The sequence below is a fragment of the Osmia lignaria genome, chromosome 13 (assembly GCF_051020975.1).
Source record: "Osmia lignaria lignaria isolate PbOS001 chromosome 13, iyOsmLign1, whole genome shotgun sequence".
Taxonomy (NCBI): Eukaryota; Metazoa; Arthropoda; class Insecta; order Hymenoptera; family Megachilidae; genus Osmia; species Osmia lignaria.
This window is the reverse complement of record NC_135044.1, coordinates 1,206,046-1,221,692: the sequence shown is the minus strand read 5'-3', so window position 1 is coordinate 1,221,692 and position 15,647 is coordinate 1,206,046. Positions and strand designations below refer to the sequence as shown.

Sequence of the window (15,647 nt, the reverse complement as noted above, 5' to 3'; positions counted from 1 at the left end):
GACAGGAATATGAAATGAGTACTATTCTAGGTCAATGTTATCCATAGGACCCAAGAAAGGGACCTATGGAAATAGTGAAGGGGCAAGGTAGAAAGATGTCACCTGGCTCGGTAGAAACTCCCTAAAGGGGAATGTAAGTATAGTTGGACGTAAGAAGTTCGGAACATCGTGGAGATCGATAGCAAAGGCGTTCGAGGGTTACTTGACGGTGCATGCCTCCTGCGTTCCTCTCCGTTTTCACCTCCTCCTTCGTCACGCGTCTCCTTTTTCCCTTTTTCTTTCACCAAGACTTGTTTGGACAGGGATTTCAAGGCACCTTCGATTCGGGTAATTGATTCGTTTATTCTAAGGAATTCAGCTTCATGGAAGACGCTCGATCCTTTCGTAACTCGAGGAAATTTATTTTCTAATCGAATCGATAACGCCTTGGAGATCGAGGTTGCACAGGGGTAGGAGAAAATATTCGAACAGTGTGTAATCTTGATAAATTTGCAAGCGCAGTTTCAGGTGAGGGGATAACGTTTTGTTCGAATACTTTGCTGCAATTGTGTAGCGGTGTTAGTGTGCAAGAGGGTGGATTTTCACGCGGTTAGAAAAAGGCTGTGCGGTGCGAGGCTCGCGGGGACATCGATACACACTCGGCGAGATATAAAGTGGTGTGGTGGATGGGGTGGCCGGGAGCGTGATTGTGCAATTTCCAGCTGCGTCGACGATTCGCTAGTTTCAGCCTACTGCGATCTCGCGAGCTAATGGCTGCTCTAAAACCTTGCTCCTTTCGAAATTCTCGAGCACCAAAAGTTAGAAATCTTGAAATTTTTATAATATGAAAAATTTACAAATTTGTATCTTCCATATAATATCACTGATTAAATTTTCGAACCTTCAAATGTAGAAAGTAGCAAACTTTACACCTTTCAGTATATTCTTTGATTCCAAGAAAAATTCATCTATCGTATGAAAGTTCAGCCCCATAGAAACTCTTTCAATTTTCTCCTACTATTTCCTATAGATCGATCGCAATGAAGCTTGAACGCACGAATCGTCAGTTTCCAATTTCACGATACAGTATGCACAGAAGAGAAACAAAGAGTCGCATTCTACGAAACTAATATATATTTATGTGTATCTGATAAAACGTTCCAAAGTTTTGCATCGATCTACACGGTGTCCTTATACGTGTATGTGTGATTTCTGTGAGAAAGAAAGAGAAAAAGAGAAGAAAGTAAGGAAAAGGAGAGAGACGACAGAGAGCAGATAGTGAGAAAAGAAACAACCATGGAAAGGAAAAATGACAAACGTGATAGCAATAGAGAAAAATATATATATATATTCGAGCGTATACGACATCGTGATGCATGTGTATTGGTACACTCTTTACAGACACGTGGATTTCTTTATTAAAAAAATATTTGTTAGTTCACGGTGATTGTCAGCTCCGCTTTGAAATTTGGAAAGTTGGAAATTTGAAAGCTTTGAAAGTTTCAAACTACTGAAATTTGGGAGATGGGAAGCTTGGGAGTTTGGAAATTTAGAAATTTCGTAATTTGGAAATTTAGAAACTTGGTAATTTGGTAATTTGGAAATTTGGAAATTTAGTAATTTGGTAATTTGGAAATTTGGAGATTTGAAAATTTAGAGATTAGGTAATTTGGTAATTTGGAAATTTAGAAATATGGTAATTAGGTAATTTGGTAATTTGGTAATTTGGTAATTTGGAAATTTGGAAATTTAGAAATTTGAAAATTTAAAGATTAGGTAATTTGGAAATTTGGAAATTTAGAAACTTTGAAGCTATGCAACCCTGAAATTTTTCAACCGAAACACGTGTCCGTCGCGTGTACACGAATACACGTATATACATTGACAATATATACGTATACGATACGTGATAAATATATAGAGATAGATATAGATATGTATATATATATGTATAGATATATAGAACAGTCAATAACCAGTCACAAAGTACCTTTTAGTCGAGTTAGCGAGCTTCTCTCTACGCTCGGGCTCAGACTGAAACAGAGATCATCACGTGTCATTTTCACGCGACATTATGAATGGCACTTGGCCATTGATCATCGATCATCGATCCTGCAGATCGTTCGAAACCTTCTGCTCGCTGTTCTTCAAGATATTTTTCCTGGTCCCGATCCTATTTCGTTTTCAACATTTCTCTCAGACAACTTCGATGCTTTCTCTAAATGATTTATTCCTCGATGGAAATAATGGTGATTGTTTCGAAGGATTTGTTTAAGGAGGATAGTAAGTTTTCTTGGACGTCCTTGTATTTTATTCGACTGGTCGAAAAGTCGCGTCAAGTCCCACTAACCTACTTTCGAGCATCTCGTTCCTAATATAAAAGTACGTTCTCATTTTCATCGGACAATCGGTATACTAGACGATTATTTACTAATACTTACTCTTTTTCATTTTTTTCCATATTTTCTCTAATTCCAACCAAGTCTTTCCCTTCCATAAATTTCTTAAAAATAAAAAAAAAATAAATTCCGGAAGTTGTTGGAAAGTGGGTTAGCGAGACAACGTGGACGCTCGACGATCAAGTAATCGCGAGGATCGAGATCCAGGAAAGGAGCGATTTTTACTTACATGATGCCTGGCTGAGCTCAGTTTGGGTCTATCGCACACTGGACATTCGAGGCGGCAAATGTCGGTGAGAATGTTCGAGCTTGGCTGCGCGAAGCAACGAGGATGCACATTAAAAACGCATAAACCCCTGGTACAGGGGAAAAACACGACTTCCGCATGAATATACGGCACTCGGCGGAGTTAATGTCTCCGAGATGCTGCGAAAACAGTATCGATCGTAACAATGTCGATTTTTTATCCTTCAACCCTTTCTCGGAAATAAATACGATTCGTTAAAAAAAAAAAGAAACAATTTAAGCACCGGTGCAATCACCGGAATTCGAGAAATACATTTGTAAAATTCAACAGTCAGCTCGAACATCGACGAATGACGCGGAATCGGTGATGGACGAGGGTCAAGAATGACCGATGCGAGCGAACGACGGTGAAAATAATACACGGACGTTCTTGGACGTCCAAAGAACAGGGTGGGTCACTCTCATTCTTCTCTTTTGACGTTACTTTGTTAGGTGTCTCGTGTTAGTGAACTCGTCAGGCAAAAGCGGACAAAACTGAAGCGCAGAGATATAGGGTAAAAGGTGGATGATGTTCCTTCGATTACAACCCTTCCTGTTGGGCTTCACGGACAGATAAAACAGAGAACAGAGGGGGTGGAGGTAGGTTTGGGAGAAACGACGAAGATTCGAGAGACCATTTCTGTGTGCTGTGTCATTGCTCAACTTCCGGTCTCTAGCGAAGGGTGCATTCCGACATTGCAGGGTACTTACAGTTCTCCCCGTAATCAAACGCTGTGTCAAGAAAATAGAAAAAAAAAAAGAGAACGCGCTTCCGATTGATTTCTTTCGAGGGTATTTCTGGGTTACATCCTTAAGGAGATCGTTAATAATGTTTCTTTTGGGCATCCGGTGTATTGGGCTGGCTTTGAAGGGTGTCTCGACGCGTCAACGCTCTAAGGGTGCATTCAAATGTCTGCGCACTTATTCAATTACGATATTTTATATCTTGAAGAGTATACGCGTCGGGACACCGCTAATTAACACTTGCTGCTAAATATTAGTCGGAGGATCCCTTGATAAAATCGAATTTAATTTCTAAGATTTCTAGTAACTTCAAAAATTCTATTTGATAATCGGAATGATTTTTAAAAAGCTTCAAAAAATCAAACGATCCTTCGATTAGTGGAAAAGTCTTCCGATGGGCATTTTCCAGTTATGTATGCTAAATATGGATAAAATGGGCGTTTGATAGCGTCACATACCCGTCTGCGAATGCGGAGAGTCCATTCCACGATGACCATCCTCGGGCCTGAGGACCGGCGAGAAGGTCGGCGCACTCGAAACGGAAACCGTCGGGGCTTTTTCAGTCTTGTCGTTCCGTATGAGCTGGTGCACCGGTGGTGGGCCTATAAAAAAAAAGAACGAACAAAATTGAATAATATTTTTCGTGATTGAATGAATCTTGAATCGAAGTCCTCGTCTAGTCGGTTCCGCTACCAGTTCGAAAATATTTGTAAAGAAAGAGGAAAGGAAAGATACAAGGGAAAGAAGATAAAGAGAAGCTTAAGTAAACAGTGAAACGAAAGAGCTCGACTTTGTTCGCCCGAGGGTAGCGCGACTTTAAAAGCTCGATCTATTTAAGGAAAAATATTCCTACTCTCCTAGTATTTACTTAGATTCACGAAATTTCATGATTTTTCCTATCTAGCTTCTCTATATTTCAATTGCACCATGCTTATTTCAAATGATCAATTCCACTTAGAAAAATCTCTTTACATTTTTCCTTCTAAGATCCAGCTGAATGGCACCGATCGTGAAAGAAAAATTTCCTTATTCTCTTTTTGTATTTCCTCTGCTTTATATTCCCTTACATTCTTTCGTATCTGCATTCAGCCAGCTAACAAAGAGTGTTTTTCTGAACGAACGACCCACGTTATTTTATTCTCAATTTCGCGCAAGACTTACGTAAAACAATCTAATAAATCGTGTATTAGAATTCGGATCGAAAGTTTGGCAATTAATATTTTTGAAAAATTTCTATCATAACTTGAGGGAAACAAAGGATGACCCCGTAAAGAAAAGAAAAACTAGTTCCAACTCTTAGATCAAGAGGAAGAACACGTCATAAAGAAGAAATCTATCAAACTGCACGATGTCCTTGGCACAACAGACCCCTGTTCGGGCAGATCCCGAGGAAGGGGATGCTCGCAAGAAACTACCCTCGCCCCCCACAAAGGGGGTTGCAACGCGGAGCGAGGATTTGCGTAAAATCGCTTTTAGTCGTCGTTCTTGGTGCAATAAAATTAGCTTCGCTCGAAGTGGCCAACATGCAACGATATTTACGCGAGCCGTTAATTCAACGACAATACAGTTGATCAAGCGTCCCGTGGCCGGCTATAAAGGCAACGGATGTACATACGTACGTATGGTATGTATGTATGATAAAAAGGGAACACGGAGAATGCGGTTGGCTATGGTCCAGCTATGCTTATTGCCGGAATTTTTCCTACCGCGTGTGTATTTTGCTTGAGAAAGTGGTCATTTTATTCCGTCCGTAAATTCCGTCTATCCGACGCTGCTGCAATCCCTACTAGCTTCGACTACACTTTTTCGAGATTAAAACGTGTCAATCTTCAATTTTCCTCGAATCGGAACAAATCGAAGCTTCGAGCGAATGATTTTACACGAATTTGAAAAAGAAGCTTCAAGTTTTTTTTTCAGAGAGAAATTAGCACGACAAACACTTTGCCAATCCCCTATATATACAATCCCGTCGGTTTTCGTTCTCGTTTTTCCCCCGAAAAGGCTTCACCCGGAAGTTATTCCTCTTTTTCATCTCCATACACCGACTTCCGTTTCAGAGAGGGGGTTATCGTTTGATCGATGAAAGAGTTAAAAGAGAGAGGGTGGCGTGCAGGGGTCGAGGAGCGGGGCCGCAGTGATAAAGGGAGGAGCACGGAGAATAGAAAGAAAATAGAGAAACGAAAGGGAAAAATATAGGGAAAATGATCTATAGAACGCTGAGCAAAGTAGATCCCAATAACAAAGAACCTTCCGATAAGCCCACGGGATTAGATTGAACTGGTGAATCAAAAAAAAAAGAAAAAAGTAGAAGGAAAAAGAACGTCCAACCTGTGACTGCTGAAAATTTGTTACCCAAAGCTGATAAACTCTGATAATTGTTTAAATCCTGCTGGTTTATGTTAGATTATTTCGACGAGCGAAATAAAGTCGAGCAATCGATGAGATATACAATCGATGGATTCATCGAAATCCAACATAAAATGATGCACGCCGTTGCACGCGATTCCGCATAGTTGCGAGTGTCCTCGAACGGGTTTAATTTTAGTGTAGGCGCGCAACAAAACGATAAAAATATCGGGAAATCACAGTTTCGCAAACTGCAGCCGATAAACAAGGCCTCTGTTGCATTGCGAGAGTAAGGCAAGTATCGCGGATGCACTCGGCGGAGCAATTGCAGCGCAACGATGCCTGACGCTAGCGTGACGCGGCAACTTACGATGCTTCGAATTACGATCCGTCGAATCGCAAACGCGTTAACCTCGCAGCAGGAAAATCGTAACGCTTCGATTCGCGAAGCATCATACGATCAAACGATCTGCGATCGGTCCGGTTGCCCGCGCGTCGGGCATCGTAACGTGGCGCCTCGCGACGCGTACCGTTCCGCGAATCCGCAGAACCGGGTGACAAGCGTGCCATCCACTAAAAATAAGGACGAACGTAGAGATTTTGAAACTCACTGAAGCTAGCCGCTGGCTGAGCATGATCCGCGGCCGTGGCTGCGGACGGAGGGGTGTAGCTGCTGCAGTAGTACGGCGGGTGCTCTATTTTGATCGCGTTTATTTGAGGCTGCATGTCGCTGAGGTCATGCAGTATGGACGCTGAAACCAGACACACATTAGCGGTTACGGATCCTCGCGCCTTCGTACGTCATTCGCTTCTCCTCCACGTCGGTCGTCGGTCGTCGGTCGTCGTTGGTTTTGTTTTCTTGCGTGCCCGATTCTCGAGGAAATCGCACTTCCGCGCGTTTTCCTTCGAGAACCTTCCCCTTACCCCTGCGATGTTGCAAAGGAGAAGCGAATTTTGCGACCAAGTCAGTCGTCGTGTTCTTATATTTCTAGGATATCGAGATTTATGGTACCAAGTGTCTAAGAAGACTCGAAGGGATCGTGTAAAGGGTATTCGATAGGATAATCCATCGATCAGACGTTAAATCGATCGTGTCCATAGATTCGAACGCGTGCCGCTTGAACAGCCGTGTTTCAAAAGGGGGGGGGAGGCGGTTAATTAATCCTGGCTCGGCCATTAGAATACGCTCCAGTTACACGTTGCGCTGAATCAGCGCCACCATAAAATAATAGGATTCCAGTTTGTCGCAGTTGGCGACGCGTAAATATAGGGATCCCCGCGCACGACGGTCAACGACCAATTAGGTTGAGCTACTGCCGTGGCATTTGCATCTTGTGTAAGCGTCTCTCCCTCGTAAACCTGTGTACCCCAACCCCTTCGATCCCATTCCACCCTATGTCTGGAGAAAGCCCGGATACCGATTTCAGTACTGTCCACGGTCTACCCAGCAGTGTCTAACGCGATGTATCTAGAGGAAGCGTAATATCAATTAAAATTAACGAAAATATTCCGTTTGGTTTCTTTAAAAAATAATTCTCGTGTTTCGATGATCCCCGACTCCGTCCCTCTGTTTCTATTATACTCCTGTCTTACACATCGTCGCCATCCATACAGGATATTCTTCTCTATTTCACTCCACCCCCGCGGAAATTGCACCCCCTTTTTTTTTTTTTTATCCAGCCTACGTGTGTGGCTGGTGAACATCGGTAAGGGAGGAGGTGGAGGAGGAGGAGGAAAAAAAAGTCCGGAAAATACTACCACCCTGCGGGCCTACCATTTTTCTGCTCGCTCGAGCTGCACCGTACGTGTGGGCGCATTGTTGACAAAAAAGCACTGACGTATCCGGGGAACGTTGAGGGATGGGGGTGGAAAAAAATTCGTGGAAAATCGCGTGCGGCGCCGATCACGTGATTCGCGTTTTTTTTTTCTTTTTTCAGAAGCCAACGTTGGACCCAGCGAAACCGGTGAACTTTGAAAAAAATGTTCCTGGATACTCGCTGATGAGAGGGGGACAGGGTGGTTAACCCTTTCGTTGCTTCGACACGGATGGGATATTAAAAATGTACGTTTGAATAAACGTTCTTAAGTGTAGCTTCGACGAATTTTGAAAAAGAGCATGGTGGCACGCGTGCATCGCCAGTAAATGGAATAATAGGGCAGGGGGGCGCGTATCGAGAAGCGGCGCGAGCTTCGAAACGCCTCGACATATGCATCTGCACTCCTCCTCCTCCTCCTTCTTTTTCCATCCCTCTCCCCTCCGACTCTCCTCTGCGTCACCGTAGCAGGAGATTAGTATGCAACCCGGTGTATTAATAGACGGGGAACAATGCTCACGGCCTCAGAGGCTGCTGAGAGAGCCTCGCAGCATCTCTTTCTGCCCCCGGTCTCTCCCTGTCTCTCCCTGCTATTCCTCTCTTCCTACCGATACCGGCACAGCTTCCTCGACGTTTCTGTCGATCTTTGCACTCCGATCGAACATATTTTCGAAACCTGATGATCTCAAATCCATCGATGCGCAATCTTAAATATCAACCCAACGATCCGAACGCTTCGACGCGGAATTCATCGAATTTTACCGCTTCAATCCTCGAAACGTCAACTACCCCATTGCGTTTCGGTGGCTTAGAAGAGGGAGTTTTGAAAGAAACCGTGCTCGATACGCGAAGCGCCGATGAGTATGAATGAACTTTAGGAAATAAGCCAAGTATTCGTTTCGATTCACGGGACACGATCTTTTTAACGCAACGCATTGTATCGAATATGTAACAACTGTGTGGTTGTAAAAAATAGGATGCTTTCAAAAGGTTTTCTACGATTCGACTTGCCGCGTTACCTTTCGAAAGCATCCGTAGCTAGCCTCTCTGTCGTCGGTGTGAAACAAATTGAAAGAGAGCCTCGATATCCTAGAAGTTTCTTTAATTTCGTTCATGCAACGACAGGCAACGACGTTTTTGTTGAAGAAAGAGAACGTGTCGTACCTTTTGAAAGCATCCAGAGCTCCTTGGAGCTGAAGACACCTGTCGCTAGGATCGTGTCATTGCAGACAACACCGTTATATAGTTCGTGGTAGCCTGTACCTGGCAACAAAACCCAGTCGACGAACATTTAATCTCGTTAATTTTCATCTTTTTTTTAACCGATACACTATATCAGAATGTTGTTCGTCGAATTTCTTTCATTTCGTTCGTTTCTTTAGCGCATTGTTCATTCCCACCCCGGTTTATTAAACAGTTTGATAACGAAAATTACCTTTTCGCCGCCTCTCTTCTTCTTTGCTCGCGTTACAGATGCCATTTAGGACCTCTGTAACAAACAGAAAAAAAAAAATTTCATTTTTAGTACAATGATCGAACGATTCGCAGCGATCGGAACGATTCTCGGATCATCGTCGCCGCGAAATGTCGGGAAACGATATTCTCGATGCATCTTGTTTCACCTTCGCTGTCGCACGGTGTTTTATATCGCGGAACCTTACGCAAATCTCATTACGCAACATATCACCGAAATACACGAGAGCCCGGAACGTGTGTTCGACTTCTCTGTCTCTTTTCCTCTCGCAATAGAAAGACATAGAAAGGAGCCACGTCGAAAGATACACGTTCGAACGGATGTGCGTTGTACGCGAATGGTAATTCGGAAAAACGATGTTTTGTAACAGCGTCCTCACCCTCAGATCTTAGGAACAACGACGAGCTAAGCTGGTACCCCGTAGTGAAAAACGAACGAACGTTTTATAAATAGACGTTAACAAACATACGTTCACTCGTGGGTTATTTTTAATTGCGACAGCGGAGCTTATGTCGTTGTTGACTGGCGTATTTGACGACAATAAGCGGATCCCTATCGATGCGATCGCGATGTTTCGACGAGAATTTCGTATATATTGTCAAGTTTTGCTACGATTCGAACGTTACGAGAATACGATTTCAATTTGCATAAATCCACGTTCACGGGTCCAGGTCGTTTTCACGATAGAACGCGTCGCGACAGCGAGGCGAAGGATCTTCTAAGAGGAGTCCGCGGCAAAATTAGTCGACAGGTGCGTGTGCGACGCAGAAATTTCAGCAGATACATAGATATACGTCCGTTCGGTTCGGTCTTGGAACAATAATAGAGAGAACGAATCTGTTGACACCATATGATCCATGAGTGAGCACGACAGCGACACTCAAGGACACTGATTTCTTCAAATTTTATTCAACCGAATAACTAGACAAATTAAACTCTTAACGATTCTACTAATTTTACGATAGAGAAGATTTTTTTACTTGGATCGTGCTGCAGCTTTTTTTAATCAACGTCCTGTGGTAAAAAGAGGAGGGGTCGAGAGGATTAATCGCAGGTACGAGAATATTCATTTCAGGTATTCGCGGCTACACGAATGAAAATCAAACATATAAGCGAGCACACGGTGGTTCGAGAGAGTAACAGAGACAGACAACTTGGTACAAGATGTCCGTCGGCTATTTATTTATAGAGCGAGCACACATTGGCACGCATGGTCACATGCTCACGAGCACGACACATTCAAACGCACGCGTTTCCATCGAGAGTGGACGAAAAATCCGCGAGGATCCTTTTTCACTCTATTTTTCATCACTGATAAACAAAAGAGCCTTGTAGAACGATGGAACAATAAATTGAATGAAAAAATGTTCAAATTCCATGATTATTTTTTAAAGAATTTAAAAAATTCAAAGTCTCAAATATTGTTACTTGCATGGGAGATTAAAATTTAAATAATCTATGCGTTTTCCAATTGTTTGAACGTCGTGGAACGCGATTAGAAGGCTCTGGAAGCTTTCGTCCCGTCGGTTCTGAGTTCCGTCGCATCGGTTCTACAGGCTGAACCGAAGTGCGATCGCTCGGATATTCTCTAATCGACAGAAAGTGAAAGAAAGCCACGTGGCTCGAAAGTGGCGTGTTGGAAAAGCGACAAAATGTTCGGAGCCAGATTAGATTTTTCCTTCGGAGTTTAAAACGGAGCGAGTGTAGCACCGCGAAAATTCGATGCGTCCGAGAACGACACAAGCCGAACGAAGCACCTGTCCTCCTCTCTAACACTTTCATAAGACACGATGATACTTACGCAACCATCCGGGCGATATTTAGCTCTTAGGGCGAATACGCAGCGGCCGCGTCACCGGCGACCTCATCCCTCCTTACCCCCTTTCCCTTTTCTATTTTGTCTCACCTTGCCATCGTTTCGTTAATCAACCTTCTAGCCGTCGTTCGAATTTCTAACCATACTAAACAACAGACGTATCGCCACTCCAATCATTTTCTTTACTTTACCTCCTGTTACCTTAATTCTCGAAACACGAACGATGACGAAGATGAAACTCGAGATCAATTTTCAGGGAAGAAATTGTAATATCGCGCATCGTTACTCTCCGTATCTCGGTGTACTTCCCTTCTATAATAATACCGTTCTATTAGGTCAGTTGAAACGAACCGAGCAAGTGTCTACTTTTAGCAGAACGTCGACGACGCGACGGATAATCCGAAAGGGTCCGAAGTAGCGAACCGCTTCGACTATCCGCCACGCCTTGCCGGCAACCAGGTTTATATTATTACTGTGCCCGTGTATATTTACACAGGGCAAGGAATTTTTATGATGTTGATCCTTTCCCGTGCATCGTTCATCGAATCAAACGCGTACGAGATCGTCGAACAATTTTTTCCCGCGCTTTATCTAACACGAAACTTGATCCAAAATGGTTTCCTAGCCTCGACGTTTCTGTAGAACCTTGATCTCTTTAAATGAATTGCTTCGAGAAATTTATAAACTTAAGGCACGAAAGTGAAACAAATTAACGAACGAATTATACGTGGTTCTTAAGGCTTTTAAATGGTAGGGACTTAAAATAAAAGAAACAGTTAGTGGCGCTAATTGGGTCGCCATTTTAAGACCACAGACTCGACAATTAAATGCTAGAAACTTCTCCGAACAAATTATTTCCTCTCCAAAGTACACTTCCCTCGAAGGGAATATACTTAAAAATGATGAAAAATAAAACATATACATATGTACATTAGAAATACCATATTCGAGGTTGTTGCTAAATATACCGATCTCATTAGTGGGATACGTAACCTAGAATCGAGTGTCCTATATTACTCTTTTCAATCAAATTCACTCGCAGCTGCGGTATCGATCATCAGTCATCATTATTCGATTAAACGAATCAATCACTCGATCATCAATTAAAGGAAGCACCCTCGTACGAACGAGGTATAAACAAGACACTCGGAACGCAATTTTCTTAAGTGTTTCAAAATGGATTCTCACTAAAATGTAGAGGAAAGTAGAGAGAGTCAATCGTTGATCAAACAAAGTCTTCCGGAAACATTTTCACCGCTTCCCAGTCTGGTCTCGAACAAACCATCGAGATGCATTAATTAGAAGGGAAAAATGTAGAAGTATGATAAATGATATTCGTAGAAGGAGGGAGATTGAAGGCGACGAACGGTCTGGAGAGTGCCTAACCTACCCCATGTCTTGGCAGCCAGGCGTTTTTTTTTCTTCAGCTTCTCGTAGGTGGTGACGGTAGGCCTGGCCAATTTTTGCGTCAACCGGCTGGTAAACATTAGAAAGCCGGCTGCCAACCGGGGTTCGTAGCCTGTTAGAGAAAGAAAGAGAAGGAGAGGAGCCAGCGCGCACGGTGTACACGGGGCTATCGGGCTGCCAGGAGGCGCGTGTACGGAAATTACGTGTTTCCCAACTGAGTCAGTGAGTTCGATGAATCCGAATGAAAGAAGACGCTCGCGCGCGCACACCTGGCTTTCCTTGGCAGACGATCGATCGAAACGTCGATCCACCACTCGCAGCTTCCGTTCCCGACGTTCGGACGCGATTATTATTCGCTAAGCGTGATTTCCATCGAGATCTCGAATTAGAGGAAACTTTGGAAATCGTTTCGAGGGCGCGGATAATATCCGGTCGATTATAAATAGAATCAGGGTGGTTCGATGAATAAATCGAGGTTCGAAAAATGAAACTTGGCAGAAGGGGGAATTGTCCGAAGGAACGACCACCTGTGTAAATCTGCTGGCTACGCGCGATTCGTCGAGAGAAACCGAGCCAGCAAAGTGGAACGGGAGACGAGCGGTGGAGACTCGCGCCATGAAATGCCCCGTTGTATGGGGGCCGGTTTCAAATTGGCAGAGCGTTCCAAGAAACTTTGAATCGAAGCCGAGTCGTAGCGGACACTTTGAATGGACGGATACGCGAATGAATGAACGCGCGACCAGATTCGTACGACGATCCACGCGGCTTGGATCTGCTCGATCAATCAGCTGGTAGCCAAACACTGATCCAACGGTCTTTCGGATTAAGCTGTATCGGGAAGTAGTAATAACTACGCCTAATGCGACGCACGCTGTTATGGCTTGTTTGGATGTTTCAACCCGTTTACCATCGAAAGGGTTAATCGCAAGGATAACGGTGGTTATCGCTTACCATGGCTGGTGATAAAATTGGCGAGGTAGAGATCGAGTTCCCGGACGGAGACGTTGATGTGATAGGGGTTGACGCAGAGACCCGGCTGAGCACATTCCGCAGTCTTCTCCAGCCGTTCCCCGTCCGTCGACTCCAACGGAATTGCCTTGAACAGGATCACCATTACCAGATCCAACCTCCATACCTGTAACATAACGATCCATCTATCGTTATTCCTTGTATCGAACCACTTTACTTTCCAATTTTCAAAGTAACGATGTAAGTAGATTAAGGAGACCTATGGTCAGACATACCTTATCGGCTTGACGCAGGCAATCGATCCGACGCATTTTACCCTTCTGATCAGGATTACTCAGGACACACATGGCTGGCCTCTTCCCCGTGATACTTAACACGAAGTCCTCTCGGTACTCTTGCGTGATATCTTTTCGTAATTTTCCTAAAAGCCGCGAGGCCCATTTCTGTTTTACCTCCAGCTTCTCGTTCTTCAACAGAAAACGATATATCATCGTTAAATAAGTTTTCATTTATTTGAAACTTTAATCAGTGAAATATACATATTTGTGTGTTTTATTGAAAATTTGGAAAGATTGGAGAAAAAGTCAATAGTCGAAAGGAAAAGGTACGTCGAAAGTTGAGGAAGAAGCTATCGTTCGACCAACAACACGAATGCATCATAAACGTTTCATAGAACATATTCGAAGGAAGAAGTTTCCTCCCCCTTATTCGATGTACCGAAAACAAGCAGCTGTTGATCTGAAAAGTTTCACGAGTTTACAAACTTCTGCCAATGGCTCGGTACCAAAGCAACGCTGACCTCAAACTGTTCCCGTAAACGATATGCGAGATCACGTACCCACGTGTCTTTCCTTCTTCACTTCGATATCTTGACCTTCTCCCTGACTTTTATACTACTTTAATACTTAAGAAGATATCGCGCTGAATTTCAGGTCCCGTTTAATTCTTATCGTTAAAAATAATGGCCCTCCTCCGAAGAAGTTGGGCAAAAATTACAATAAATCCTCGGCAGGAAATGTAAGGCTCAAGATTACTTCTCCTTATCTTTTATTTTCTATTTCGAATCGAGTTAAGGTGAAATTAGAAAAAAAATCTTTCAACTTCGATCGTACTTGTTTCAGTCGGGAGGAAAATCTCTGAAAGTCGAGCATCGCGCTAGATAGGCGAACGAGCACGAAGACGAGCGCGCTTGTCGACCCGAGTCTGCTTCACACGGCCGTTTATGCCGCGCACGCTCCACGGCGGCCCTCGTCACCCGTGGAATAGCAAATGCACCGGTGCATAAGGTCCCTGAGAAATGCATCGAAAGCGCGCGGAATGCATCGCCGCAGCGACGCGAACGCGGATCATCTATCCCGCCTAGCCCCTTTCTGTCACGCGCATCCGAACCGCGTGATTTTTCGCTACCGACTATAAGAAAACAACTAACAGTCGAATTAAATGAAACGAATAAAACTTAAATCGAATCGTATCGATCGCCATTCGATCAAGTTGGGTCAAATCGAATTGCAATCTAATCAAGTTCGATAGATCACGTATCAGTCCGCGGGTAGCGCGAATAGCATCGCGCTCGAGAAATCGCTGGCGTGAACGAGGTAAACTGCCGCGCCTAGATGTACATACGCATGTCACGATATACGTGGCCGGTGCACTCGCGGCCCTCCTTCACACTCGGCATACTTGATCGGCTTTATGCAGGATGCACCGTAACTGCAGCAGGTCTCTCTCCCACAGTTGGGTCGAGCGTGGCCGTGTCTCCGTGACATTTCTCTGCGCGAGCCTCTGATACGTGATTGAAATTTTCTCCTGCGCGAAAAACCATGCGAATCCCGAGGCTGGGGAAATCCTTCAAAGTCCAATTTACCGTTTCTACTTAATTAACGATTTGAAAAATCCCTCGAGTGTTAATTAATCGGTTGGACAGGAGACACCGTTGAGGAACGATCGTTACTTTCCTCGAATTTTCCGAGTTTATTATCGAAGAAAAGATTGAGAGTAGTAAATTCGAAGATAAAACTTGGATCGGCCAATGCTTATCTGTTCGAAGATAAATTCAAAGGCTCGTCGAGTCAGGTATTGAATAAAATCCGTAAGTCTGGCCGATAAATAAATCTCGCGAAGGCGGTTAGGTTCATTTTTATGCTTTTCTCTCTGTACGACATTCACGTACACGTACAGCTCGTTCGATCGACTCCCTCTTTCCACCCACGGACGGAGCAATCGAATTCGTCTCACTTCGAGCCAACGAGCTCTCGTTACATTAGACTCACGGTGAAATTGAACGTAAATACCGTGAGAGGGGAAAAAGAAAAGGTCCGTCGAAGTTCCTGAGGACAGTGCCTCGATGCGATTATCCGAAAATAAACGAGCTGTTCCACTTGGATTTCGAGCGGAATGAAAGGCGACGTAAAAAG

The 15,647-nt window shown here is 43.8% G+C and overlaps 1 protein-coding gene across 13 annotated transcripts in view; it reads right to left on the bottom strand.

Moving 5' to 3' along the window:
• The window catches only part of NfI (Nuclear factor I), a 51,172-nt gene that overhangs the window by 12,605 nt on the left and 22,920 nt on the right, over positions 1 to 15,647 (bottom strand). For 11 of the 13 annotated variants that reach the window (XM_076691828.1, XM_076691824.1, XM_076691826.1 and 8 more), the window contains 6 exons: positions 13,509 to 13,700; positions 13,216 to 13,399; positions 9,003 to 9,056; positions 8,732 to 8,830; positions 6,365 to 6,505; positions 3,866 to 4,009 (listed from right to left, as the gene is read on the bottom strand). In XM_076691828.1, coding sequence (XP_076547943.1) covers positions 3,866 to 4,009; positions 6,365 to 6,505; positions 8,732 to 8,830; positions 9,003 to 9,056; positions 13,216 to 13,399; positions 13,509 to 13,700 — 814 coding nt within the window. The remainder of the gene's footprint in view (positions 1 to 3,865; positions 4,010 to 6,364; positions 6,506 to 8,731; positions 8,831 to 9,002; positions 9,057 to 13,215; positions 13,400 to 13,508; positions 13,701 to 15,647) is intronic. The other 2 variants (XM_076691825.1, XM_076691829.1) reach the window with 2 other exon arrangements.